This window comes from Lynx rufus, unplaced genomic scaffold, assembly GCF_022079265.1.
Source record: "Lynx rufus isolate CCGP_SWC_20201006 ecotype Redwood Valley unplaced genomic scaffold, mLynRuf1.p SCAF_1, whole genome shotgun sequence".
NCBI lineage: Eukaryota > Metazoa > Chordata > Mammalia > Carnivora > Felidae > Lynx > Lynx rufus.
Window position 1 is genome coordinate 5799368 of NW_025814823.1, and position 27918 is coordinate 5827285.

At 37.5% G+C, this 27918-nt stretch overlaps 1 protein-coding gene across 1 annotated transcript in view; it reads right to left on the reverse strand.

Annotated features, from left to right (window-relative positions):
* LOC124506879 (phospholipid-transporting ATPase IB-like) overlaps window positions 1-27918 on the reverse strand; it is a 188388-nt gene that overhangs the window by 18385 nt on the left and 142085 nt on the right. Inside the window, exons 31-33 of the mRNA XM_047072938.1 lie at window positions 21709-21770; window positions 18796-18852; window positions 16025-16155 (exon numbers count right to left, since the gene is read on the reverse strand). Of these exons, the coding sequence (XP_046928894.1) occupies window positions 16025-16155; window positions 18796-18852; window positions 21709-21770 (250 nt within the window). The remainder of the gene's footprint in view (window positions 1-16024; window positions 16156-18795; window positions 18853-21708; window positions 21771-27918) is intronic.

Here is a 27918-nt window from a genome sequence, read left to right on the forward strand (position 1 = left end):
CAAAGTTTGATACAACGTGAAAGTGCAGGTGGTTAAGAGGATAAAAATGGAGTGTTTACAGATCCAAATCTACCCCTTATTGCCTAATAGGAGAGGACCATCCAGGAAGTTTTCAGATGCCACAGGGCAAAAGATGACTACTTCGTTCTGACGTTTTTTACCCGTAAGAATTTGAGTTCTGAAACGGAGAAAAGAATGGTGAGCTAAGAAAGAGCAGAAATAACGCAGCTGATGTGCTGAAGAGCTCATACTGAGATATTTGTAATGCCACGTGCTGGAATTTAACACCTTTAAAAAAGTTTAACACACTTTCAGAAAGATTCAAAAACTCAAGCTCCAAGTTCCGCAGTGACACCAGCACGGAAGACGCGCTTGTGCACTGTCAGCGTGTGGCACATTCTTCATCTACGTGACAGCAGTTAATGCCCAGTCGGTTCCTTTGTTCCTCAGTAATTATTTCCGAGGTTAAACTGGAAAACTTGTGGATGGGATGCGGATTAGGATGTAGTGAGGAATAATTAGGAGAAATATATTGCATGTTAAAATGTAGTAGTTTAAAATTTCCCTAGATCGAGTACTTTATAGAAAGGTTTTTTTTTTCTTTCCAGAAAGAATCTCATCCAACTTAATAGAAATATTTATACTCAGGGGAGGGGAAGGAAAACAAAAAAAAGAGGTTAGAGTGGGAGAGAGCCAAAGCATAAGAGACTCTTAAAAACTGAGAACAAACTGAGGGTTGATGGGGGGTGGGGAGAGGGGAAAGTGGGTGATGGGCATTGAGGAGGGCACCTTTTGGGATGAGCACTGGGTGTTGTATGGAAACCAATTTGACAATAAACTTCATATATTGAAAAAAAAAGAAATATTTATACTCAGAGATGGAATAAAGCAATGTGAAGAAAATTGCATTCTGTAAGCAAAAGAAAGTATGGAATGAAACAGGACCAGTACATATTGCACTGGGGAAATTGATGCTGTGGTATAGATATGAAATGCTCATTTTAAAGAATGTTTTCATGTTTATTTATTTATTTTGAGAGACCGCAAGGCAGAGAGAGTGTCCCAAGCAGGCTCTGCACTGGTAGCACAGTACAGACGTGGGGCTCGATCTCACCAACTGTGAGATCATGACCTGAGTCAGAATCAGGAGTCGGATGCTTAACTGACTGAGCCACTCAGGCGCCCCTGAAATGGTTATTTTAGGTTGGGAGTCTTCAACGTATCCTAGTTCGGTTGAGGTTTCTGTCTCCCTACTGGCCACAACTCTGCTAGCAGGAACACTTGGGTACTAAGTGAATAAATGCCTTTGGGGCAGCACATCCTGGAGCACTCAGATTGGAGGTGCCCCCAAAATGGGAAGTGGTATGTTTCCAGGGTTTTTTTTTTTTGTTATAATTATTTTTTAAAGTCTGAGATCTGTTAATACAAAGGTGGGTATGTAACTATTAATTGCATTAGAATGGTTTCCTCCCCAAATGGCAAAACCTACTGAATGGAAGATAAGATGTACCTGTGGGACTGTGGAGAAGACATTCTGTGCCAGGGCAGAACGTTTATGTTTCAAAATGTGATGAGATCGGAGCCATGGAGATATTCTAGGATTTGTGAGCCCGGAGACACTGGTTTTATCTCACCCCTGCACAACTTTACTCACATTCCAAAGAGTGGGAACCCATGATCCTTCTCCTTCTCTTCCCCAGGAGAATTTGCTTCCATTAAGGAGCAAAGCCTCTCTCCTTTCTCAGGAGACAAGAGAGGAAAACTGCCGTTCTCCTGCAGAGACTCCCAGGTTCATAGTCTGGGGCTTCCTCCCCTGTGACATACCTTTCATGCTAGGAGGGCTGTCCATCCAGCTCTCCTGTCATGACCCCAGCAGGGGGGCACCAGAGTGGCTGTTGCCGTGAGTAAGCACTACTGGCTGTCTCTGCCCTGAAGTCTCCTGCTTTCAGGATCGAATGAATAAACATGCATATTACAAACGTATCAAGTACTTTCTCTCCACCTCCCATCGCTAACTTTGGTTGATGAGTTAATAGTGATATAAAGGGTTCTTCAAACAGTTTCTTAAAAGACAGTTCTCGCTGAAGGTGGAATGAATGAAAAGACCCCCTCCCCCACACTTGCGCAAGCGCATGCACGCACACACACACACACACACACACACACACACACCACACGGAAAGAGAAAAAGAACCTAATATGTTTGGGGGGGAGGGATTTGAGAAAGATTCACCCCTCTGCTTTGGGGTCTATAAATAATTACATTTGCCCTGATATATAGAGGAATTAAGGAAGAATTGGACATTAAAAAGCAAAATTAGTATTATCCCTTCTAGAATATTTCTTTCTCTAACTTCTTAGTTTGAAATTTATGATGTTTATTTACTCTTTAATGTTTATTTTTGAGAGAGACAGAGAGACTGTGAGCAGGGGAGGGGCAGACAGAGAGGGAGACACAGAATCCGAAGCAGGCTCCAGGCTCTGAGCTGTCAGCGCAGAGCCCGATATGGGTCTCAACACCACGGACCGGACCGTGAGATCAGGACCTGAGCCGAAGTCAGGTGCTCAACTGACTGAGCCACTCAGCCTCCCCTATGATGTTGTAAAGCCCTGTTGTTCATGTTACACATTATGTACGATGATCGTGTACAAGTTATTTCCGATTTTTAAAGCTTGTAATTTCATGGGTTCTTTATCTGTAACATTAGGGATTTCAGGGATTTCTAACACCTTAGTTAAAAGCTTTTTTTTCCTGTTGGATTCGGTAAGAAAAAAAAGGGGGAGGGGAGTTTCTGTCATCTAATACCTAAATATTCTCGGGGAACTATATTTAATAGATTCTTATTTCCCATGTTTTTAAAAAGTGAAGAATGTCTTTCTAATTTGAACATCTTCCTCCTGTTTCTTATTTTGTTATTAGTTTTTAATCTGTGATCCTCTGGTATCAGGTTTTGGTTCCTCTAAAATGGATAGAAGTCCCACTTCTAACGAGTAAGTGGATGACCTTTCAGGAAAGATCATGAACTAGGTAGTTCACTACCAAATTTACCTCTCATGTATTTTGATAACATCTTTTTCCCCCCCAGATTGGTTGCTGGGAAATCTACGGTGGTGAAAGGCAGAAGACATTTACTTCTAAAAGTCCCATGACTGTTAATATTCATAAAGTGGCAAATTTTCAAATTCAACTTAATTTGAAGACCACATAATTGGAAAAGAAGAATTAACCATGACAGTATATTTTTTTGGTTACTACCTTAATTTTCAACTTACGATGTCCATAGTAGATTTAGAATCAGGCACACAATAGGGACTATGAAGAAACCCAGCCAGAAGTGTGGACAAACCAGGACCACACTGACCTGCAAATAAATAGAAATAAAGAGTATTTACATAGGAATCTTTTAGTTTGTCAGTATTGAGTACCACGTGTAACTTTCAGTTTCCCTTCTCCTCCACAAAAACCTCAAGATGCAGGTGTGGATGTAGTCATAGGAGTCTAGAACTACTCAATCAGTATAAGTACGTAAAACCTAAATATAGTATCAGCTAACTTAATCCAATAGTATATTCTATAAACAGTCAACCAAGTAAATATTTTGATCAAATAAGTTTTATCTCAGGAATGCAAGCGTGGTTCAACCTTATGTTACCTAGCAATACAACTTTACTTAACTTCTAGACATTGTGTGTAAGACAATTGTGCCATTCTAGTCCCCTGCGAAAAATCACTCTTCTCTCTGCCTGATCAGAGAGAATCAGGACTGTACTGATTTGAGACTGGGTAAGGCTCTGTATTGTATATATTTTTAATTTTCTGTATATGCTGATGTTTCAACATCCAAACAAAAAACCTTTCTGTGTGGAGACTGCCCCTCCCAGAGCTAGTCAGTTCTTACAGATAGTAAGATCTCAGCGGGGAGGATGCCTTTGATCTGCAAACTAATCCACAGCCTCTCTCCTCTATCTGGCCCATATACCCCAGGAGGCATTATTCCTTTGCCATAATCATTCCAGAACCAGGTAACAGGCAACTAGAAACCACCCCTATAGTCCAAAGCCTGCAAAAAATCATTTAAACTAGCCATTCCTGGGCTGTTCACCCTGCTCTGCCTTGCCTTTCCCATGGAAGCCCCAATAAAGGCAAGGCCTAAGCACTCCTCAGCTCCTGTGTTCCTCCTCCTGACCACCCTGGTCTCTTGCCCATGTGGCATGCTGTGATTTATCTTTAGGACCTGTGGGAATAATACATGTTATTAAAATGGCTATAGTAAGTCCTTACCAGTAAGTAATTACTTTAAATGTAAACGGATTAAATTATCCAATCAAAATACATAGAGTGACTGGATAAATAAAAAAGATCCAACAATATGCCACTGATAGGAGACTCACATCAGCTTTCAGGCCACATAGGCAAAAGTAAGGGGATTGAAAAAATATTACAAGTAAATGGTAACCAAAAGACAGCAGGAGTGGCTATATTAATATTAGATAAAATAAACATTCAGGTCAAATCAGTCATAAGAGACAAAGAAGGTCACTATATAGTATTATGGAGGTCAATTTATTAAGAGGATATGAGAATTATAAGTTTGTTTGCACCTGACATTGGAGCACCTAAATATTTAAACCATAAACAAAACTGAAGGGGGAAATTCACAGCAATATAATAATAGGGAATTCAATTCCCCACTTTCAACAATGGAAAGATCATTTGGACAGAAAATCGATAAGGAAACAGCTGTCCTCAATAACACAATAGACAGAATGGACCTTATAGACATATTCAGAACATTCCATCCAACAGCACCAGAATACACATTCTTTTCCAGTGCACATGGAACATTCTCCAGGATAGATTACATGTTGGGCCACAAAGCAAGCCTTAACAAATTTAAGAAGATTGAAATAATATCAAGTATTTTTTTCCCTGATCATAATTATATTTAATTAGAAATCAGTACTAGGAGGAAAACTGGATAAAATCACAAATAATGTGGAAATTAAACAACACACTACTGAATAATCCAATGGGTCAAAGAAATCAAAAGGGAAACCACTCATGCATCTCCGGAATAAATTCTACTTGATTGTAATGAATGATTTTTTTAATGCATAGTTGCATTTGGTTTGCTAATATTTTGTTGAAGATTTTTGCATTTATGTTTATCAGAGATATTGGCCTGTAGTTATCTTTTTTGTAGTGTCTGTCTGATTTTGGCATCAGGGTAATGCTGGCCTTGTAGAATGAATTTGGAAGTCTTCCTTCCTTTTTTAGAAGTGTGAGAAGAATACATATTAACTCTTATTTAAATGTTTGGTAGAATTCACTTGTGAAGCTATCTATTCCTGGACTTTTGTTTGTTGGGAGTGTTTTGATTATCAGTTCAGTTTCATTACTTAGTAATTCATCTGTTCAAATTTTCTTTTCCTTTCTTATTCAGTTTTGGAAGATTGTATGTTTCTAGGAATTTATCAGTTTCTTCTAGGTTGTCTGATTCATTGGCCTATAATTTTTATAGTCTCTTATAATCCTTTGTATTCCTGTGGTGTCAGTTGTTATTTCTCATTCTATATTTCTGATTTTATTGACTTGAGTCCTCTCTCTCTCATTTTCTAGATGAATCTGGCTAAAGGTTTATGAATTTTGTTCATCTTTTCAAAGAAACAAACTCCTGATTTCATTGATCTTTTCTATTTTTGGTCTTTATTTCTTTTATTTTTGCTCTAGTCTTTATTACAAACATTACTTTGAATTTTTTATTGGGCATATTGCTTATTTCAGTTTCATTTAGATCTTTTTCTGTAACTTTGTCCTGTTCTTTTATTTGGTACATATTCTTCGGTCTGTTCATTTTGTCTAACTTCCTGTGTTTGTTTCCATGTATTATTAGGGAGGTCAGCTGTGTCTCCTGGTCTTGGAAGTAGTGATCTTGTAGAAGAGAGGCCCTGTGGGGCCCTGCAGCACAGCGTTCCCTGGTCACCAGAACTAGGTGTTCCAGAAGTATCTCCCGTGTGGGCTGCCTGCACCCTACTGTTATGGCTGGGCCACATTTGCCTTTAGCCCCATCAGCTACAGTGACCTCCTTTGCCTGCTGTGGACACACTGGGCAGGGTTTGGTCTCTGCATTGCTGAGGGCCTGTCGATCAGTGTGATACACCAGATTAACAAGACAAAGGATAAAAAACTAGACAGTCATCTCAGTAGATGCAGAAAAGCACTTGACAAAATCCAACATCCATTTGCAATAAAAACTCTCAACCAAGTGAGTTTAGAGGGAACACAGCTCAACATAATTAAGTCCATATAAGAAAAATCCACAGCTAACATGATATGCAGTGGTGAAAAACTGAGAGCTTTTCCTCTAAGATCAGTAACATGACACGGATGTTCATTTTTACCACTTTTATTCAATGTAGTACTGGGAGCCCTAGCTGTAGCAGTCAGACAATAAAAAGAAATAAAAGGCATCCAAATTGGTAAGGATGAAGTAAAACCGTCACTGTTTGCAGATGGCATGATAGTATATATAGAAAATTCTAGACTCCGCCAAACAACTATTAGAACTCATGAATGAGTTCACTAAGGTCACAGGATATAAAATCAATGCACAGAGATCTGTTGTATTTCTATACACTAAGAATGAAGTAGCAGAAAGAAATTAAGAAAACCATCCCACTTAAAATTTTATTCAAAAAGAATAAAATACCTAGGAATAAACTTAACCAAAGAAATGAAACATCTGTACTCTAAAAACTGTAAAACATTGATGAAAGAAATTTTAAATGACACAAATGGAAAGATATTCCATCCTCATGGATTAGAAGAATTAATATTGTTAAAATGTCCATATTACACAAAGCAATCTATAGATTCCATTCAATCTCTATCGAAATACCAATAGGACTTTTTACAGAACTAGAACACGTAATACTAAATACAAAAGACACCAAATAGCCGAAGCAATCTTGAGAAAAGAACAAAACTAGAGGTATCACGATCCTAGATTTTGATCACTACAAGCTATAGTAATCAAAACAGTATGGCACAAAATAGACATGCAGATCAATGGAAAAGAATAGAGAGTTCAGAAATAAACCCCTGCTTATATGGTCAATTAATCTATGACAAAGGAAGCAAGACCATAAAATGGGGGAAAGACACTCTTTTCAATAAATGATGTTGAGAAACCTGGACAGCTATATACAGAAGAATGAAAGTGAACCACTTTCTTACACCATACACAAAAATGAAGTGGATTAAAGTGAGACCTGAAACCATAAAGCTCCTGGAAGAAAACATAGGTGTAATCTTTTTGACATCAGGGACATTTTTCTAGATATGTTTCCTCAGACAAGGGGGGAAAAAAGCAAAAGTCAACTATTTGGACTACACCCAAATGAAAAGCTTTTGCACAGCAAAGGAAACCATCAACAAACAAAAGACATCCTACTGAACAGGAGATATTTGCAAATCATATATCCAATCAGAACCTAACATCCAAAATATACAAAGAACTTACAGAACTCAGCAACAACAAAACTAAACTAAATTGGACCTGAATAGACATTTTTCCAAGGAAGATTTATAGATGGTCAATAGAGGTTTCCTGAGGGAGGGGCCAGGATGCTGGAGCAGCGTGGAAGTTCTCTGCTTCTCTCGTCCCTGAAATCCAACTAGATGAGCACCAAACCATTTTGCACTCCTAGAAAATTGATCTGAGGATGAACACAAGCATCTGCATAACTTGAGCCACAGAACTTGGCATGTACACAGTGCGGAGAGGTAAACTGGGGGAGAGAGGCCATGGAGGGTAGAGAGCTGTTTTTGCAGAGAGAGGACAGAGAAAGGGGGCAGAGTATAGGAAAAGCACTCCCGCTGAAAGTAGCTGGAGGGAAAGAGTGGAAACAGCCACAAGTAACTGGACAAGAAAGGGAGAAAGGAGAAAGGAGAAAGGAGAGAGTTTCAATACCATTAGGGCTCTATAAACGGGAGAGCAGTCAGAAATTCCGCAGCTCAATACCTGGCAGTACTCTGGTGGGAAGGGCGAATCCCCGGGAGCAGGCAGTGAGGTCCGAGGTCTGGGGGCTACGTGGGGAGAAGCAGTTCCCCTGCTAGGAGGGCATTTGGTAGAGGACCTCCCCACAGGCAGAGGTCCCAGCAGACCCCAGGGAACGGCCACGTTTGCTGGCATTGAAACAAAGATGCCGGGATGAGGCCAAACGTGGTGTCGGTTGTGCGTTGTGATTTACCATAACCCCTTAACCTCTTCTGTGCAATTGCACGAACTTCTGCTGGGGCGAGCCGGCACCCAGCCATTGCTCAATGAGACCCTCCCCCAGAGGGCTGGAGCAGGTCCAAGCCACAGGGCCCTCAGAAGTGGGGGGGGGGGGGGGTTGGAAACAGCCCCGTCTGAAATAAAATTCTGGACGGAGGTGCTGCGCGGCAGGATGGCTTGAATGCAGACAGTGTAGAAGCAGGGAGTGGACAGAAAACAGAGACATAGGAGGGTTGCTTGACTGCTGGCCAGTGAGAGTGCGGTGTTCCTGTGCCAGACTGGGAAGCTGGGTAATGCCATTTTCCCCTCTCCCACACACGTGCATCGTCCATCCCCGTAAGCTAAGCAGAGCCACCTAGTGGAGAATCGAGCCGTTACACCAAGCCCCATCCAACTGCACCAACCAAGCCCTAGAGGACCACAAGTCTCTCCACCTCCTAAGTGTGCAGATACACAGTGCTTTATAGTTTGGCTTCCAGGGCAAACTGGACATAATTTCATTTCGATTTCATTCTGTTCGCTGGTCCATCTATTTGGGTTTTTTTTTCCTTTTCTTCTCTTAATCTTGAATACAGAATAAGAAAAAAATTTATTTTTATTTTCCGTTTTTATAAATTTTTAAAAATTTTTTTACTATATTTTTTTGTAAATTTTTTTATTCTACTTCCTACAGACCAATAGACACATGAAAGGCTACCTCACATCACTAGTCGTCAGTAATCATCAGAGAAATGCAAATCAAAACCGTAGTGAGACATCACCTTGTATCTCAGAATGGCCAGAAATAAATAACAAATGTTGGTGAGGATGTGGAGGAAAAGGAACCCTTGTGCATTGTTGAGAATGTAAATTGATGGAGCCACTATGGAGAACAGCATGGAGGTCCCTCGAATTTAAAAAGCAATAATGTATGATCCAGTAATTCCAGTACTGGGTATTTACCCAAAGAAAAAGAAAACACTACTTCAAAAACGTATGTGCACCCCTCTATTTATTGCAGCATTATGTACAGTAGACAGGACATGGATGCAACTTAAGTGTCTATCAGTAGATGAATGGATAAAGAAATGGTGTGTGTGTGTGTGTGTGTGTGTGTGTGTGTGTATTATTTTCATAGTAAAAAATGATATCTTGGTATTTATGACATCACAGGTAGACCTAGAGGGTATTATGCTAAGTGAAACACATCAGACAGAGAAAGACAAATACCCTATGATTTGATTTGCATATGGAATCTAAAAACAAATGAATAAACAAACAGAAACAGACCCATAAATACAGAGAACAATCTGGTGGTTGTCAGAGGGTTGGGGATGAGAGGATTGGTGAAATGGGTAAAGAGGAGTGGAAGGTACAGGCTTCCAGTTATTGAATGAATAAGTCTTGGGATTAAAGGTAAAGCATGGTGAATGAATATAATCAAGGATATCGTAATAGCATCGTATGGTGATGGAGGGCAGTTACACTTGAAGTGAGATAGCATAATATATAGAGTTGTTGAATCACTATCTTGTACACTTGAAATTAAATAACACTATGTTAATTATACTTTAAAAAGAAGGTACAACAACAAAACAAGTTCAGAAACAACAAAAGAGGAAACTGGAAAGTGTCTCTGGACAAACAAAAATGAAAACACAACATATCAACACTTATGGGCTGTGGCAAAAGCAGTTTTAAGAAGGAAGTTTATAGTAATAAATGTTTACGTCAAGAAAAAAAGATCTCAAATGAGCTAACTTAACAACTTGGGAGCTAGAGAAACAAGAACAACCAAGCCCACAGCTCGCCAAAAGGAAGGAAATAATAAAGAATAGAGCAGAAATAAATAAAACAGGATTCTAGGACAATGGCAGAATAGGAAGCAATGCCCCCCGCCCCCGACAGTAATTGCACTCATAGGATGTGTCTGTTATAATTGTTTTTGAACTCTGGAATCTGTTGAAGGCTTGCATATTCCAGGGGGTAACTTGCAAAATTAAACTGTGTTTAGTTTTGGTCAATTTCAGTTCTTTGCCCAGTAGCAGCTCCCTATCATGTACTCCCAGCCAAGTGGCACATATTTCTGAAGCATCTCACATACAGGTTAGGGGAATTTGGCCGAGGGAAAAGGACCCTGTTCTCCAAATATTGGAGGTGTTTGCTCTGATCACGTACTGCTGCTCCTGATCACAGAGGTGCAAAGAGGCATAGTGTTTTCCACAGTGGCTGCACCAGTTTACATTCCCACCAACAGTGCTCAGCAGTTCTCTTTTCGCCACATCCTCACCAACACTTGTCATTTCCTGTATTTTTGATAGTAGCCATTCTGACTGTTTTGAGGCGGTATGTCCTTGTGGTTTTGATTTGTGTTTCACTGATGATTAGTAACGTTGAGTATCTTTTCATGTGTCTGTTGGCCAACTGTATGTGAGACTCTTGACTTTTGTATGTATAACAAAAGTAATCAAACTAGGTAACTTCAGCACAAATGGAGTTACTTGCAGGAGTTCTGTTCCACAGTTCCAGTATTCTGCCTGATCCCAATACTTTTTCGGTAGGGAGGTTTGTTGTTACTGGTTTGGTGAATAGATTTCCTGCATGCTATGCCAAACTCAGAGTGGAAAACCTTTTCTGTGACGTGTGCGTGACGAAAATCAATAGATCTGTATGTAAACACTTTGCCTTTCCTAGCAGTCTTGGCAGTTTTGCCAAGGGTAAAGAGATGATTTATGAATAGAAATAAAAAGCAAAGGAAAGGAAGAAATTAAATACGTCTTTGCTACAAGCGTCAAGGAGTTCTCACTCTCTAGATTTGAGTATATTTTAAGAATTGAAACAATACATATCCTTAACACCCTGGACCCAGACGCAGGTAGCTCAAGCCCAGAGTAACTGGCTTATTATTGTTTGGCTCTCTCAGTGGAGAACAGCTTTCTTCTAGACGTATGCATGAAAGGTGTATTGGGGAAATGATTTTTAAAGGAACTGAGGAACAAGTAAGAAAAAAATATTTCATTTAATATCTAAACAACAAACTGCATATTCCTTCACCTTAACACTCAACTTATGCTTAAAACATTCAGAAAAGTACAAGACTTAAAATGATAAATTTTAGTTTGTTTTTGTGTATGATGTAAGAAAGTGGTCCAGTTGCATTCTTTTATATCTAGCTGCCCAGTTTTCTCAACATCATTTGTTGAAGAGAATGTCTTTTTCCTATTGCACGTTCTTGAAGATTAATTGGTCATATAATAATGGGTTTATTTCTGGGTTCTCTATTCTGTTCCTTTGATCTATGTGTCTGTTTTTGTGTCAGCACCACACTGTTTTGTTTACTACAGATTTGTAATATATCTTGAAATATGGGATTGCGATACCTCTAGTTTCGTTCTTTTTTCTCAAGATTGCCTTGGCTATTTGGTATCTTTTGTAGTCCCACCAAATTTAAGGATTATTTGTTCTAGTTCTGTGAAAATTCTGTTGGTATTTTGATAGGGATTGCACTAAACGTGTAGATTGCTTTGGGTAGTATAGACATTTTAACGATATTTATTCTCCCATTCGATGAGCATGGAATACCTTCCCATTTGTTTGTCATCTTCAGTTTCTTTCATCAATGTTTTATAGTTTTCAGAGTACAGATCTGTCACCTCCTTGGTTAAGTTTATTCCTAGGTATCTTCTTGGTTTTGGTGCAGTTGTAAATGGATTGTTTTCTTAATTTCTCTTTCTCCTACTTCATTATTAACGTATAGAAATGCAGTGGATTTCTGTATATTGATTTTGTGTCCTGCGACCTTACTGAATTCATTATAAGGTCCAGTAGTTTGTTTGTTTGTTTGTTTTTTTGGTGGTGTCTTCAGTGTTTTCTACATACAGTATTATGTCATCTGCAAATAGTGACAGTTTTCCTTCTTCCTAACCAATTTGGGTGCCTTTTATCTCTTTTTCTTGTCTGATTGCTGTGGCTAGGACTTCTAGTACTATGTTGAAAAGAAGTGGTGAGAGTAGATATCCTTTTCTTGTTCCTGATCTTAGGGTAAAAGTTCTCAGGTTTTCATTAAAATTCTCAATTTTAATACAGAATTTATGACAATATAAATATTCTCTTTTAAAATGGGAAAAAACCAGCCTATCACCATTCCCTTACTACAGCGCTTATTCCACCACATTCATGAATTAAGTCTCATTTAAATATTTTATTATTTTAACAGCTTTATCAAGGCATAGTTTGACTTAAAATACACTGAACATATTTAAAGTGAACAATTTGATATGTTTGGCATACATTATATCCATGAGCTCATTAACACAAGCAAGAATATAACTAGCACCCCCAGAAGTCTCTTTATCCTTCAGTGTAAGCACTCCTTCCTGCCCTCGTGTGCCTTTTACCACCCACCACCCCTGTCTCCAGTTTACAATTGATCTGCTTTCTGTCACTATAAATTTGTTGGAAATTTCTATAAACAGATCCATACAGTTTGTAAACTTCTTGGCCTGGTTTATTTCTCTCAACATAATTATTTTGAGAGCCATCCAAGTTGTTGTATATGTCAACAGTTTATTCATTTTTATTGCTGAGTAATAATTCAGTTGTATGGTGATTTGTCTTTTTATTCACCAGTCAATGCACTTTTGTGCTGTTCCCAGTTTGGGCTGTTGCAAACAAGGCAGCCTTGAATATTTATATTCAAGTCTTTTTGTGGACGTATGCTTTCATTTCTTTTGGGTAAATATCAGGGAGTGGAATGACAGGTTCTTATGGTATATGTATGTTATACTTTTTTTTCCCCTTTTTTTTAACTTAAAGTTTAGTTAATTAACATACAGTGCCATATTGGTTCCAGGAGAAGAATTCAGTGATTTGTCACTTACATACAACACCCAGCACTCATCACAACAAGTGCCCTCCTTAATACTCATCACCCATCTAGCCCCATCTCCCCTCCACCTCCCTCCATCAACCCATGATTTGTTCTATATCGTTAAGAGTCTCTTGTGGTTTGTTTCCCTCTCTTCTCTTATCCCCTTCTTCCCATATGTTCGTCTATATGGTATTTGTCTTTCTCTGATTGACCTAATTCACTTAGGATAATACATCCTGGCTCCATCAACATCATGGCAAATGGCAAGATTTCATTCTTTTTGATGGCTGAGTAATATTCCATTGTGTACATATACCACATCTTCTTTATCCATTAATTGGTTGATGGACGTTTGGGGTCTCTCCATAGTTTGGCTATTGTTGATAATGCTGCTAAAACATTGGGCATTATAGCATGTTAAATACACGCTATAACACGTATGTTAAGACCTTTATGAAACTGCCAAACTGCTTTCCAAAGCATTTTACATTTTTTTATTAAAAAAAATTTTTTTAAACATTTATTTATTTTTGAAAGGCAGAGAGAGACACAGAACACCAGCGGGAGAGGGGCAGAGAGAGAAGGAGACACGGAATCTGAAGCAGGCTCCAGGTTCTGAGCTGTCAGCACAGAGCCGGAGAAAGCGTTTTACATTCTTATGCGCAGCATATGAGGGTGGCAGTTGCTTTGCATCCTCAGGGACACTTGGTGTTGACATTTTTATAGTTGCAGCCATTCTCATAGTTGTGTGCTGCTGTCTCAGTTTAATCTGTATTTATCTCATAACTAATGATGTTAAGCATCTTTTCTTTTCCTTTGTTATTCATATGTATTCTTTGGTGAAGTATCTATTTGAATATTTTGACCATTGTATAATTTGGCCATTTTATCTTTATTATTTCCTTTCTTCTCAGTTTGGGTTTCATTTGTCCTTTTTCTAGTTTCTTAACATGGAAGCTAGAGCTGATATTTGAGAACCTTCTTTTTTACAGACATGATTATGGTGCTAAAAATTTCCCTCTAAGTAATGCATCAGCTACATCCTATAAATTTTGATATGTCATGTTTTCATTTTCAGAGTTCATAATGCTCAGTTTCCTCTTTGACATATAAATGAAGTGTGTCTGTTGCCCTTAACTCCTGGATTGACTCTTAAACAGTGAATGTGCGGGGTGAGACTTTCAGAGACCCAGCAGAAAAGAGATGGCAGGTTGAAAAACCAAGCAAAGACGTGGCACCCACCCAGTGCTGGGGAGACAGAGATTGTAGTTTAAGCCTTGCCAAATGGGAATGCCCTTGGTAAACATTCGGGGTCTTCCTGAGATCCCAGAAAAGCCATGGCCTAGATGTAAATGCCTCAAATTAGAAGAAAGTACTACCTACACCATGGAAATAATAACTACCATGGCCTCAAGGGAAAACAAAACTTCAAACAACCCTTGACCCTATCAAAGTCTTTCCCTGATACTGTGCTTCTCACTTCTCTATGGCTGCCTCTTCTTGAGGGTTTTGTCCCTCAAGTCCAGGCATTTCGGCAGCCTAGGACTCTGAATTCTACCTCCCAGTAGAATCACTCCCAGTAAGATCACTGGGAGTGATCCAGTGATCTTCCCAGTAAGATCACTGCATTAACTTTGGGCTTTTTTTCTTGCACTACAAGCTGAGGAATGCTCATAGGGAAGGAGCCAGGGTAAAGAAGGAAAGGATGGAAAAGGCTTCCCTTTTTTTCAAGAACCATTCCCTCGAGTATTATCTCTGTTCATTTCTAGCCAGTGTGTTCAAACAATTCTTATATCTTGTTTAGTTTTCAGAGTTGTTTTTGTCAGGTTCATCCAATCCTGGCCACTTGGTCATGGCTAAAACAAGAAGTCTCTTAAAATTCTTATTTCCTGGGAAGTGGGCTGCCGTGATCCAGGGGTACAAGGGTCATCTCCCATTTCCACAGAGAAAGACAGGGAGTGTGAAGGATGACTGTGTGATAGACAGACCACTGGGATTGAACCGGACAACTCTGGACCTGTGTTTCTCCATTTGGCAAGTGAATAACTTTGGACCAAGGCTACCTCTACTCCTAAAATCATAATTCTGTGATCCATTTTGTAAGCATCATAGACCTATTCCCCATAATAGGTATAGACAAAGTAGAATTTATAAATATGTAAACAATTGTAAAAGTCTAAAAATTATATCACCTCTGAGGTTTAACATAACTGAAATAAAAGTTTCTAATATTTAGAAGCTGGAGCTTCTGGAGGTCCAAGGAATGTCCATTCTGGTTAAACATTTAAAATAAAAATGGTTTCTTAGTTGCCATACATACTTTATAAAAAGTACCTAATAATTTAAGCATATAGCACATTAACATGAAAAATATAACTACAATATTAGCTATTTTAGATGATTGTGATTATACCTTTTATCAGTTAGTTACAAAAGATAACAATTTTGGAAACCATAGCTAAGTAATTTTGAAGTTTGAAGTAATGCGATTTCGATAAAACAATATTATAACTAAAACTTCAACCAGAATTTAGTTGGGTCACCAGCTATTTCTAATTGTATTGATTTCATCTTTTCTTTCCAAATTACTTTGAAAGTAGGTAGCAGACTGTTGTTATTTAAAAAAAAAATTGTTTTAATGTTTATTTATTTTTGAGACAGAGAGAGACAGAGCATGAACGGGGGAGGGACAGAGAGAGAGGGAGACACAGAATCTGAAACAGGCTCCAGGCTCCGAGCTGTCAGCACAGAGCCCGACGCGGGGCTCGAACTCACGGACTGTGAGATCATGACCTGAGCCGAAGTCGGACGCTTAACCGACTGAGCCACCAGGCACCCCACAGACTGTTATTATTAACAAACATAAGTTTTCATGAGGAATGTAAAGCATACTCACCACTGACAGTTAATAGAACTAACCTGTCCTGTCATTTCAGGAGCAACAGGAACGGTGGGCCATAAGAAAGAGTAAATTGCAAAAAACACCAGCCATATAATTATGCTTCCCCAAATTGCCAGATGATTAAACTGCAGAAAGAAAAATATTACAGAAACCCTTCAGCCTTTTCCATTTAAAAGGAAGAAATTACTTAACTCTATCAACTGTCCGGGCCATATGTTCTCACATGAAGAAAATGACAGTCTTTTGATTTCTTGACACTTGAGCTTTCCTTTCTAACATCCTTCTCAGAATAAAGTTTGAACAGAAGTCATTGAGAGGGGTAAAAATTCGACCTTATCATATCTGTCCTGCATGAATAATTCTGGGAAAATGGCAGAAGTTGTGATTCTTAGACTGAATGAAACTGGAGGGTTTTCTGTGCATATAAAGTCCCTATGTCAGTCAGATCAAGGTAATCTTGGGTGAAGGATCACTGTCTGTGCCTGGGGCTAGAAACTGCCAAATTCTTAATGGTAAATGATAAGAAGGCAGGTCCTTCTGTTGATCTGATCTGTTGCCTTGTATGATTTGTGTTAGCAGAGGAATTGTAATGACAACGAGTAGGAGACCTGTGCTCTAAACCTAGTCGTACTGGGTACCTCAGAGTTATCATCTATGCATAAATCAGTGATTCGTAATGACAACGAGTAGGAGACCTGTGCTCTAAACCTGGTCGTACTGGGTACCTCAGAGTTATCATCTATGCATAAATCAGTGATTCGCTAGATGAGATAATTTCTTTTTTTTCAATATATGAAATTTATTGTCATATTGGTTTCCATACAACACCCAGTGCTCATCCCAAAAGATGCCCTCTTCAATACCCATCACCCACCCTCCCCTCCCTCCCACCCCCCCCCTCCCTCCCACCCCCCATCAACCCTCAGTTTGTTAGATGAGATAATTTCTTAAGGGTTCAAGTGCTGTCATCCTAGTAGGTACTGCTCATTGCTTAATCCTATCTGAACAAAAAAATATGGAGGGAAAAACCCCAATCTGCTGTTTATTAGAGTATTTATTGTTACTTGTTTATGAGTCACTTTCAAAGGCAGTTTTTTACACTCTTTGGAAATCATCTCTTACTCAAAGGATTTCTCTCTTGTGGTCACGTAGGAGATGATGGAGAAGAGAATCCGCTCAAGAGCGTGAGCTTTAAACTCTTCTAACACTTGAGTGCATTTCCATGTAACCATTCCCTTAGAGTTGGCATAAACATGAGCTGCAATGGGAGGCATTCTGCGTGGCTTGGATCCCAGGTGGGTTTCTGTCGGGACCATCCCCTGGGGGACAGCAGTAAGCCACAATTGCTGCTCTAAGATATATTCTGTTATCTCTGCCCTGGCTCCTTCTCTGTACCTAAATAGTGGCTTGCAGAATCTTCTTCCCCAGTGAAGAAGCACAAGCTCCCTCTTGGACTGTCCACACAGGGCAGAGCAGCCTCTGACCAAACGGGAGAACTAGTCCCTTTGCTTTGCTGCCCTAATCCCCAGGCTCCTTCCTGGCCAACATGTGAGCTGGAGGGCAGGAGCCTGGTAGCTTGTAGGCCAGAAGAGACCTCTGTGTTTTGTTAAGTCTGCTTTGGCCTTGAAGTGATGCCGTATTCGTAAATGAGATTCACCGTATGTGGATAGTGTAAGGTCATCGTGGATCTAAGAAACATTCATAGTGCAGGGAATTTAATAACAATTAAAAGGAGGAATAGAAAATAATTGCTTGTTTATGTTACATTAATGCAGTATAATACCACATTTACAAGTGGTGTGCCTTATGAATTGCTAATAAAATAATTTTTGTTTGGCACACTTCAGTCCCACCTTTATGTTGATGTTCAGTTGGGGACAGTAGCAGTGAGAACTGTGTTGATTACACTGGAGCAGAAACTCATGATATGCTACATAATCTTAGCTCTCCAAAAGTGACAGGCCAGTTAAAATTCATTTTCTGTCAGAAACTTTTGAGTGCAGCTTGGAAAACAACTTATTTATAGGTGTATATGTACCTACATATAGATTCACTTAAATTACTGATCAGTTTATAAAAACATTCTACGTATCAGAAGTTCCACTTTTAATAATATCCTAGGGAAATTATTACTCGTGTCTGTAAATACACAAGTACATCTGTGTTCATAACAGTACTGATTATATATCATTTACAGTAACAGAAGTTAAAAAACAATTATTCTAAAAATATAAATAATAAGTCTCCAAGTGATAAAATATTATACAGTCATTAAATGAGGTATAAATGTTAAAGATATGGAAAAATGTTAAAGATCTAGTGTCTAGTGAAAAACAAATCATAAACTGTTAGGTACATTAGAATTCTATTTTTATGAAAAATAAACAAATAAAACAAAGACTGAAAAAATAGAAACCAAAATGTCCATGTCATTGACATTGAAACGTATAAGCAATTTTTATTTCTTTCCTTTTCTGTATTCGCTAAATTTTCTATTATAGTTCTGTACTTGGATAATAATAATTAAGGATCTCAATTAATATCATGATAAATTGAATCTATTTAAGATATAAGGCAGGGAAATGAATTTTTAAAAACATTAGATGGCTAACATGCCATCAGCTTAAATCATCATTTCAATATGCAAAACAAAAGAAGGTAAGATATGAAGAACAGAACAAGATGCTTATTTTCTAAAGTTTAAAAAGTAAATCAACATGCAAACAACTATACTGGATTGAGGAACTACCCTGAAGAATACTCACTTTATTCCAAGATAGTGTCTCTAAACCAGCTTTCAGACAAACAGTAACAACTACATACTGTGCAAAGAGATGGAAAGGGGAAATAGATTGGGAAAATGTATTATAATTTCCATTAGGGTCCACATCACCCCACTCCCTCCCTGACTCCCCCTACCCCCGACCCCCCTTCTCCATGTCCAGTGAACTCTGGTGCCATAGTTGCTAATTGCTTTACTAGCTTTTAATTAAGGAGAGAATGTATTGCCTCTCAATAAGTGCTTCATATTTAGAAGCCCTTCAACATATGACAAAAGCCATGCTTCTATCATGAGCCTATATTTACATTCTTTATAAATGGAATGGAAGATTTCTTTCTGATGAGAAATCCAAGTGCCATCGATAAAAAGCACAGTTGATGAGGGAGATTGAAATTGGCTTATTCTTGGCCTTTTGCATTTGGACATATACATACTTTAGAAATAGCTCATCAGGCATCTGGGGCTTTTGATTGGGATTACAGTAAATCTATAAATCAATTTGAGGACAGCTGACTTCCTTTATAGTATTGAGTATTCCAATTAATGAGCATGGTATATTTCTCCATTTAGACGTTCTTAATGTTTCCAATCAAGTCTTATAATTTTCCTCAGAAGTCATGGATGTCATTTGTTAGATTTATTCATGTTTTTCCTATTTTTGATACAATGGTAAAATAGTATATACATTTTTTATTTTCCAAAAATTATTGTTGGTATATTGAAATAGAATTTCTTATTTTTTAAATATTGGCCAATATCCAGCAAGCTGCCAGCCTCTCTTAGTAACTGTAATATTTTATCTGTAGAATTTTTTTGTGTTTTCTGCGTGCACACTTGTGTCATCTATGGTTGAAAACCAGCTTTTCCCCTTTCAACGTCTTGTGCTCCTCCCCTTATCTTACTTCTCCACGATGGCGAAGAAAGGTGGGAAAACCAAGCAACTTTCTTACTTTTCATCTATTCTTAATCTCAAAAAAAAAAAAGCTTTCAGTGTTCCATTAAGTATGATTTTGTCACAGTGTGGGTTCCTGTGCAGCAACAGACGTGTGATACACTGGGTGTTTAAAGTCCTGCTTTTGAAGCAGACTTTATGTCCACTCTTCTCGCTCTAGACTCAGCACTGCAGCTAGCCTGCATCGTCCCATCTAAGCTTCTCCAAAACCTTGAAGGTGGCAAGGCACTGGCCCCTACCCACCACTCCAAGTTCGTCTTTGCCATTATCCTGAGCCTCCCTTGCCCGCCACAGTTTGCACTGTGCTTTAGTCCCACTGGCCTTCTTCGATTCCCTGAGAGCATCAAGGCAGACTCTACTTCCCTGGAGGTTTACTCCATTCCTCCAGCTGCTCTGTTTTGGCTTAGTGCTTCCTCCAACTCACTAGCACTGGGAACAGCATGTCAGGAAAGCTGGATCAGTGATGTCACCATGCTGACCCCGCCAACTCTCCCATTTCTCCCCTGACATCTCATTTTGAGGTTTTTAGCATTGGTGCAGTCCCCTCTACTTCTTTGGTTGCTGTGCTGAGTTGATTTTGCCGTAGTTTGTTGTTGCTGGTTTTACTGTATATATTCATTTTTTGTCTTAGGAGATTGAGATTCCTTTATATCAATTTACTTGGGCATCTTAACAAGGAATATCTTTTATGTTTGTATGCATGCATGTCTATATGTGAGGAGGTCTGAAAAGAAGGAAATTTACTATATGCGTATGTCCACATAAATAAGAAAATACTACCTAACCTCATTTGATGTTTAGGAAGATATAACACAGAGTTAAAAGCCACGCCCATTATCATGAAGTAATAACGACAACCAGCTAAAGTGAAAAGAGGCAATATGCCAATAAATTGCTTCTTATGTAGAAGAAAACATGAGGAAAAACATGGTTTGTGGTTTTGTTGTTCCAACATGTGTTGTTAAATGAAAAAAAAAAAAAAAACAGACATGCAGAGGAATATGTTTCCACTTGCAGACCAAAAGAATAACATACAACATTGTGAATAAGACACAAAACTCAGAAGCCATAAAGAAAAATATCAATAAATTTAACTACATAAAACCAACATGCAGAATACATGCATGACAAAAATGGCATGAAAAATAATATGCAAAACTGGAAATATATTTATGTAACAAATATGGGGGGAAAATTAACATCCTTAACACATAAATATCTACTACTACTAATAAAAAGACCAACAACCCTAGAGGACAATTGGTAAAGTAATTCAACAAACTTTTATACACACACATACAAAAGAAACGAAAGGGTTTTTTTTACTTCATGCAAATACACTATCCTCAAAGCAAAAACTGCAATAGAATACCATTTTACCTACTAGATCAAAAAGTGTGGTAAGACTTACCGCCACTGGGGACTTGGGGAAACTGATATTCTCATGACTAACTGTGTTCAACCTATTTGGGGGATAATTTAGTAATAATTTCCAAGATTCACAGTACTCTCTGATCCAGCCAGTTACACTTCCAGAAATTTGTCCTACAGATCTACCTACCCATGGGCATAAAGAATAGACTCTGCAACACTATTGATAATGGCAAAGGACCCAGAACAATCTTTCCACTAATAGGAGACTAGTTAAATACCATCACCCAGGTACACTGTGTAGTGAAAAAACAAGGTATAAAAGAGCATCTCCCTACTTGTACAAAAGAAGAGAGGATAATATACATTAGGTACATGTATTTCACATTCCTACAAATTACATATGTGTGTGTATATATATACACACACAACACACATGCATATGCAACCACTGTTCCTCCTTGGAAAAAGTATGGGAGCATGAGGGAGATTTAAAACTATGGAATTCTTATAATGCTTGAACTTTTCAATTAAAAACTAGAAACAGTGATTGAATCATATGGGTAATCTTACCGTATAAATGAAATTTCCAAGAAACAAATAGTCTGTAGTGTAACCCCCTTGTAAGACCATATCTGAAAGATGAAAAGTCATTTATTTACTTTTATAGAGTTTTAAATATAGATTTGAATTTATTTTTACCAAAGGTACCCATATTGGCCACCAAAAATGTTTCTCAATTATTGGTCATATTTCTAAAGTGACAACGATGCTTCGCCTGTCGTTGGGACACTTTTCCATTTCTCACTCCAAAGATATATTAAGCAACAAATGAATCAATAAATTGCAAGGAGCACATGAATGTGATTATTAAACCTAGTTTCACATGCAAATAAGCCATCTGGGAAACCGAAAGTCCAATCCAATGAGTGACGCTGGAAAACAAGATTAGGATTTTAAGGATTTTGAAATAACACCTTTGACACTATTTCTTTTCCAGGATTACTAAAATAATAAACCTAACAGGTAACTTAAATTTACAATGGAATTTCATAGTCTCTTCAATTATTGCTAAGTCTGCTATAACTTATGAATTTCATTCTGTATAAAGAGTCAAAACTATCTCAAGATTAGGATGATTTTTTTTCACTTATTTTCACTTTTTATTTTTTTTAATGTTTATTTTTGAGAGAGAGAGACAGAGACAGAGCATGAGTGGAGGAGGGGCAGAGAGGGGGAGACACAGAATCAGAAGCAGGCTCCAGGCTCTGAGCTGTCAGCACAGAGCCCGCCGCAGGGCTCGAACCCATGAACCGCGAGATCGTCATTACCTGAGCCAAAGTCGGACGGTTAACCGACTGAGTCACTCAGGTGCCCCTTATTTTCCCTTTTAAAAATTCTCGAATATATACTGGTGCTTCTGGTCGTGGTTGATATGGAAATATTGGGGTGCAAATCCCTGATCTTAATACCAATTCAGAAGCTCACTCATTCCATTTTCTCCTGATTAAGAACTCACTAAAAATACACAAGGCTCATACCCTTTCTTAAAATTATCTGCAGTGGAATATTAGGGCATCTCATTGACAGAACCTATAGGTAAATATGTGGGGTCACCTAGGGAAGTGACAATGAGTCTGGATTGTGTATAGACCTAACTTGGTGAGTTTTATTGGGAATGGGGTGACAGTATAGATGAGAACAATCTTGTAACTGCCTAGAAACAGGGAGAAAACTGCAAAAAAAGAAAAAAAAAAGGCCATATTGACTTATGTTGTCCAACTGCATATTCACAAAGGGAAAAGAGAAAGGGAAGCTTTGTTGGGTCACCAGGGAAACTTCCACTATGCACATGGTGATGTGAAACAGAGATTCTTTTCCTTCTGGATACTGTACAAAATCAATGATGCAAATAGAGAAAACCTCCACAGAATCTTTGTCGGGGTAACTAGGAGACAAAAAAAAATCCACAATCTCAGAAAGCTAATTAGGGTTTCAAAGCAGCTAAGGTGAGCACAGAAGCTGTGCTCGGTAAGTGATAGTAAAAGCTCCAGGGTAAAGCAAATTCCAAGCTGGCTGAGGGCAGCAGACCTCAGAAAATATCGGCAAAAATACTCTCCTTAAAAGAAACTTCTTCTAGTAGCTGGGAAAGAAAAATCTGGTTTCTTGAGGAATAATACAAAAGTAGCAGGCACAGCATCAATGAAAAGAGACTGTAGGGAAAAAGGCAGGATATTCTATTCTACGTGATTTATATGGTTATTATCTACTATACTATACTATACTATACTATACTATACATTTGTGTAATGTATAAAATATGTTTGAAAATGGTTTGAAAGCAAATAAATAGAAGATCAGCAAAACTTATTAGATGATGTATACTCACCAAGGAATTTTGGAAAAAAAAACTATTTTACCCAGCTAACAAAGAAATGATTGGAGAAGCCAGAGCAAAAAAGGCTTGTTGTGAGCATTTGATATGTTAATTGTAGAATTAAAATGAAGAAAGCAAAACCAAAAACAAACATAGTGTTAGAATAATCAATATGATTGTAGTTATTCAGCGCCCAGACAATGTGGAAATGATGTTAATTCATACAATATCTGAGGGCATATGTGAATGAGATGGGAAGTAGAGTAAGTTTGCAGATTGTCTCAACTATAATTAGGAGTCAAATAAGAACATTCAAAGCTAACAATCAAGTAATGGAATTATAAGTTCATATAAAGTGTAAAGGAGATAATGGGATGCTAGAGGAAAGGGAAGGGAAATGAAGGATGGGAAACAAAATTTTTTCATACTTGGAAACAAATGGATTTGTCCAAAGAAAGAGAGCAATGTCTATTAAACTTACAATAAAAATAAGCATAAGAACAAAAATCCAAACCTTCCTGAATACCAGAAGACAATACACAAGGAACTCACAAAGAAATCCAACCGCATAATTAAAGATTAGAAAAAAAATATTAAAACAGGAAATGTGAAGTCTAATGAGATATTGCAAAGAAAACCTATTTTTTTGAAAAAAAAACTACTCTCTGATTATATCTCAAGAACAAAACAGTTCTATACTGTATACAAGCAACAGGCCTTAAAATAAAAGTAATTCATAAAGTTTGAAAAGCAAATTACAGGGAAGGAAAATACAAATTAAAAGCATAAAACATGGTATTAATATTAATTAAGAAATTGAGGGTGAAGAGAATTAAACAAGCACTTTATAATGCCAAATGGTACAAATTGCAATGAGTGTGAAACAACTTGGAGTACTGGAAGAACAAATAACATTTCTAAACCATAAACTATGAGAAATTAAAAGGGAAACAAATATTTTAGTAGGAGAAGACTTTCACTCACCTTTCTCAGTACATGACAGACCAGTGACAAGAAAATTAGCAAGACCAGGACTCTACCTGCCACCCATAAAGAAGTAACAGTACTTTTCCTCTTGCTAATAGTCAATTAGATAATTGGATGGGGGGCACCTGGGTGGCTCATTCGGTTAAGCGTCCAACTCTTGATTTCGGCTCAGGTCATGGTCTCATAGTCATGAGATGGAGCCCTGCTTTGGGCTCTGCACTAAGCATAGAGCCTGCTTGGGATTCTCTCTCTGTCTCTCTCTGTCTCTTTCTCTCTGTCTCTGTCTCTGACTCTCTTTCTCCCTCTGCCCCCTCCCCTGATTATGTATGCACTCTCTTTCCAAAGAAAGAAAGAAAGAGAGAATTGGACGAAACATATGAAATAATTTCTTCAGACATTGGGTAAAAAGCAGCACCGGACTGTGATCCCTGAGAGAAGGGTAAAGAGACCCACTCCTGCCCTTGCTTCGTACCTGGAGGCAATTTCTGGTCTGTGCAGGGAGGAAGAGCCCAAAGATGGGTGAACACTTTGGCTAAGTTAATGAGACAGAGATTGGACCTTAGAGAGGTGGCTGGAATTTGTAGAAATGAACACTGGAAATGAGGGAACTCTGCAGAGAATGAGCTCCAGAAATTCTTTGGCTGAAGGCCAATCTGTATATGTGTACTGAGAAATTTCACAAGGCCACCAACGAGCAGTTACTGTGGGAAACCAAGTTACCACAGAACTGCGAGTCAAAACTTGCCAGATCTAATATAGAGCTAGAAATTACTCTTATTTCCATGGGTCAAAGTAAAGAGACCTTATTCAATATATGAAGCATTCAGTAGACACCCAAAAAGAGATAGCCCTTGTATAGGAACTAAATTACTTCTTAAGTAAAAGATACTCTAGACTCACTTGAAGAAGAAGAAAAACAAATCTTAGAACGATCAAACTATTCATAGGGAATGTAACTTCCTGTAAAACCAAAGTCCAAGTATTTAAATGTATGCAACAGAAAACATTCAACAGCATAAAATTCACAATGTCCAGCACCCATTATAAAATCGCGGTCTGTGAAGAAGCAAAACTTTGAACCATAGCCAGGAGAAAACTGGCCATAGAATCAATAGAAAAAAACAGATACAGCAGTGAATTAGCAGAAAAATCTTTAAGATAGCTATTACAATTACACTCAATCATTTGAAAGAAAGCAATTAGAGAAAGATGTAAAGAAGAACTAATTAATATTTCTAAAGATGAAGAGTATTAACACATGAAAGGAAAATGTCACTGAATTATTATTAACCTCAGAGAGGCGGCTAAATAAAAGACCCAGTGAACTTGGGCACGGCAAAAGAAACCGAAAATGAACCAAAGAGAGAACAAAGATGGTATAAATGAACAGAGATGTGGGAAATATCAAGAGTCCCAATAGATGTGTGGTTGAAGTCCCAGAAAAAAAAGAAAGAGTGAGAGAAAAATATATATAAAAAGAAATGATCAAATTTTTCCCTATTTGATGGAATCTATAAATCAACAGACCCCAAGAGCAATCTCAAGAAGGATAAATGCAAATAAAACAACACCAAAACATGTCAGTATCAAATTGCTGAAAATCAGCAATGAAGAGAAAAATCTATAGACTACACAAAAATAGAAAACATAATACATGAAGAGAAACAAATAGGAAAAATATCAGACTTCCCAATGAAATAGTGCAAATCAGAAGACAGCAAACATTTTTCAAGTGTTGAAGAAAATAAACTTCCAATCTAGAATTCTGTACACAGAAAATTTTTTTCAAAATTGAAGGCAAAAGTATTTTGAGAAATAAAATTTGAAAGAATATCCATTTCCTTTAAATTTAAAAAGAATTTAAATTATCTTTAGATGCTTATGTTAGAAAAGGAGGTTACAAAATCAATGACCTAATCTTCCAACTTCAACAAGTTGGAAAGGAGCAAATTAAATCTCAGTTAAATAGAAGGGAAAGGAATAATAAAAGTAGAAATTAATACAATAGGAAAAAGACAAACAGTATATAAAATCAGTGAGACCAAAGTTGGTCTTTTGAAACTATCTATAAAGTTATCTAGGTGCACTGATCACCACAAAAAAAGAGAATTCAAAATTACCAATGTCAGTAATGAAAGAGAGAATTATCAGTAGTTATCAGTATGGTTATCACACATAATAAGGGAATACTATAAACAAATGTATGTCAATTAAGGTGACAACTTGGATGAAAATTTAAAATTCCTTGAAAGATACAAATTAACAAAATAGATTCAATAAAAAAAAAACCCTGACCATCCTTATATTTAATAATAAGATTAACTTCATAATTAAAAACTTTCCCGGGGCTTCATCAGTAAATTCTCTCAAATATTTATGGAAGAAATAATGCTAATCTTAAACTTTTTCAGAAAATAGAGACAAGGGAAACACTGCCCAAATCAAGAAGCAAGAACTACGCTGATTCAAAATCCAGACCAAGAATATTATGGGTTAAGTCAGACAAATATCTCTCATAAACTTAAGTACAAAATCCTTAGCAAATATAAACAAATCAAATCTGAAAATAATCACCTTAAGAGATGCATTTAAAAATAATTTGATCAAATCCAAAATCTGTTCACAATAAACAGCTTCAGCAAACTAGAAATTAAAAGAAGCTTCTTCAACATGCTAATGGACATCTATGGAAAAGCTAATATCGTAATTAATGGTAAAAGGAATTTTTCTTCTTAATATTAGGGAAAAAAACAAACATGTCCACACCTACCACTTCTGTTTAAAATTGTTTTGAAGGTCATAGAGTGTGCATTAGTGCAAGAAGAAAGGAAAGGAAAAGAAGAAATAAACCTCTTTATTCACAATGTGGTATGTATAGAAAATACTAAAAAGGCAAAAAGCAGTTACTAGGAAAATTAGTGAATTTAGCAAGATCACAGGGTGCAAGTTACTGTAAGAAATAAAATGTATTTCTATATGGTAACAATGAAAAGTTGGAAAATAAGACATAAAAATACCACTTACAGTAGCATCCAAAACTTGCATAGTGATGGATAAGTTTAACAAAAGATGTGCAAAGACTGTACATTAAAAACTACAACAAATTCCTAGGAGAAATTAAAGACAACTTAAATCATTGGAGAGATACACTATGTTCATGAACTTGAAAACTTGATAATGTTAAGATGTCATTTCTCCTGAAGGTAATCTATAGACAAAATTGCAATCCAAATCTCAGTATTTTTAATTAGAATTTCAACTGATTTTAACAATTTTTATTGAAATTCAAGGGACTTAGAATAGCCAAAAATTTTCCAGAGAAGTTATATTACCTGGGTCAGGATTTAAGTATGAAGTATAATTATCAAGACAATATGGTCTAAGAATAGGTTTATGTCAGTGAAACATAGAGATTGCAG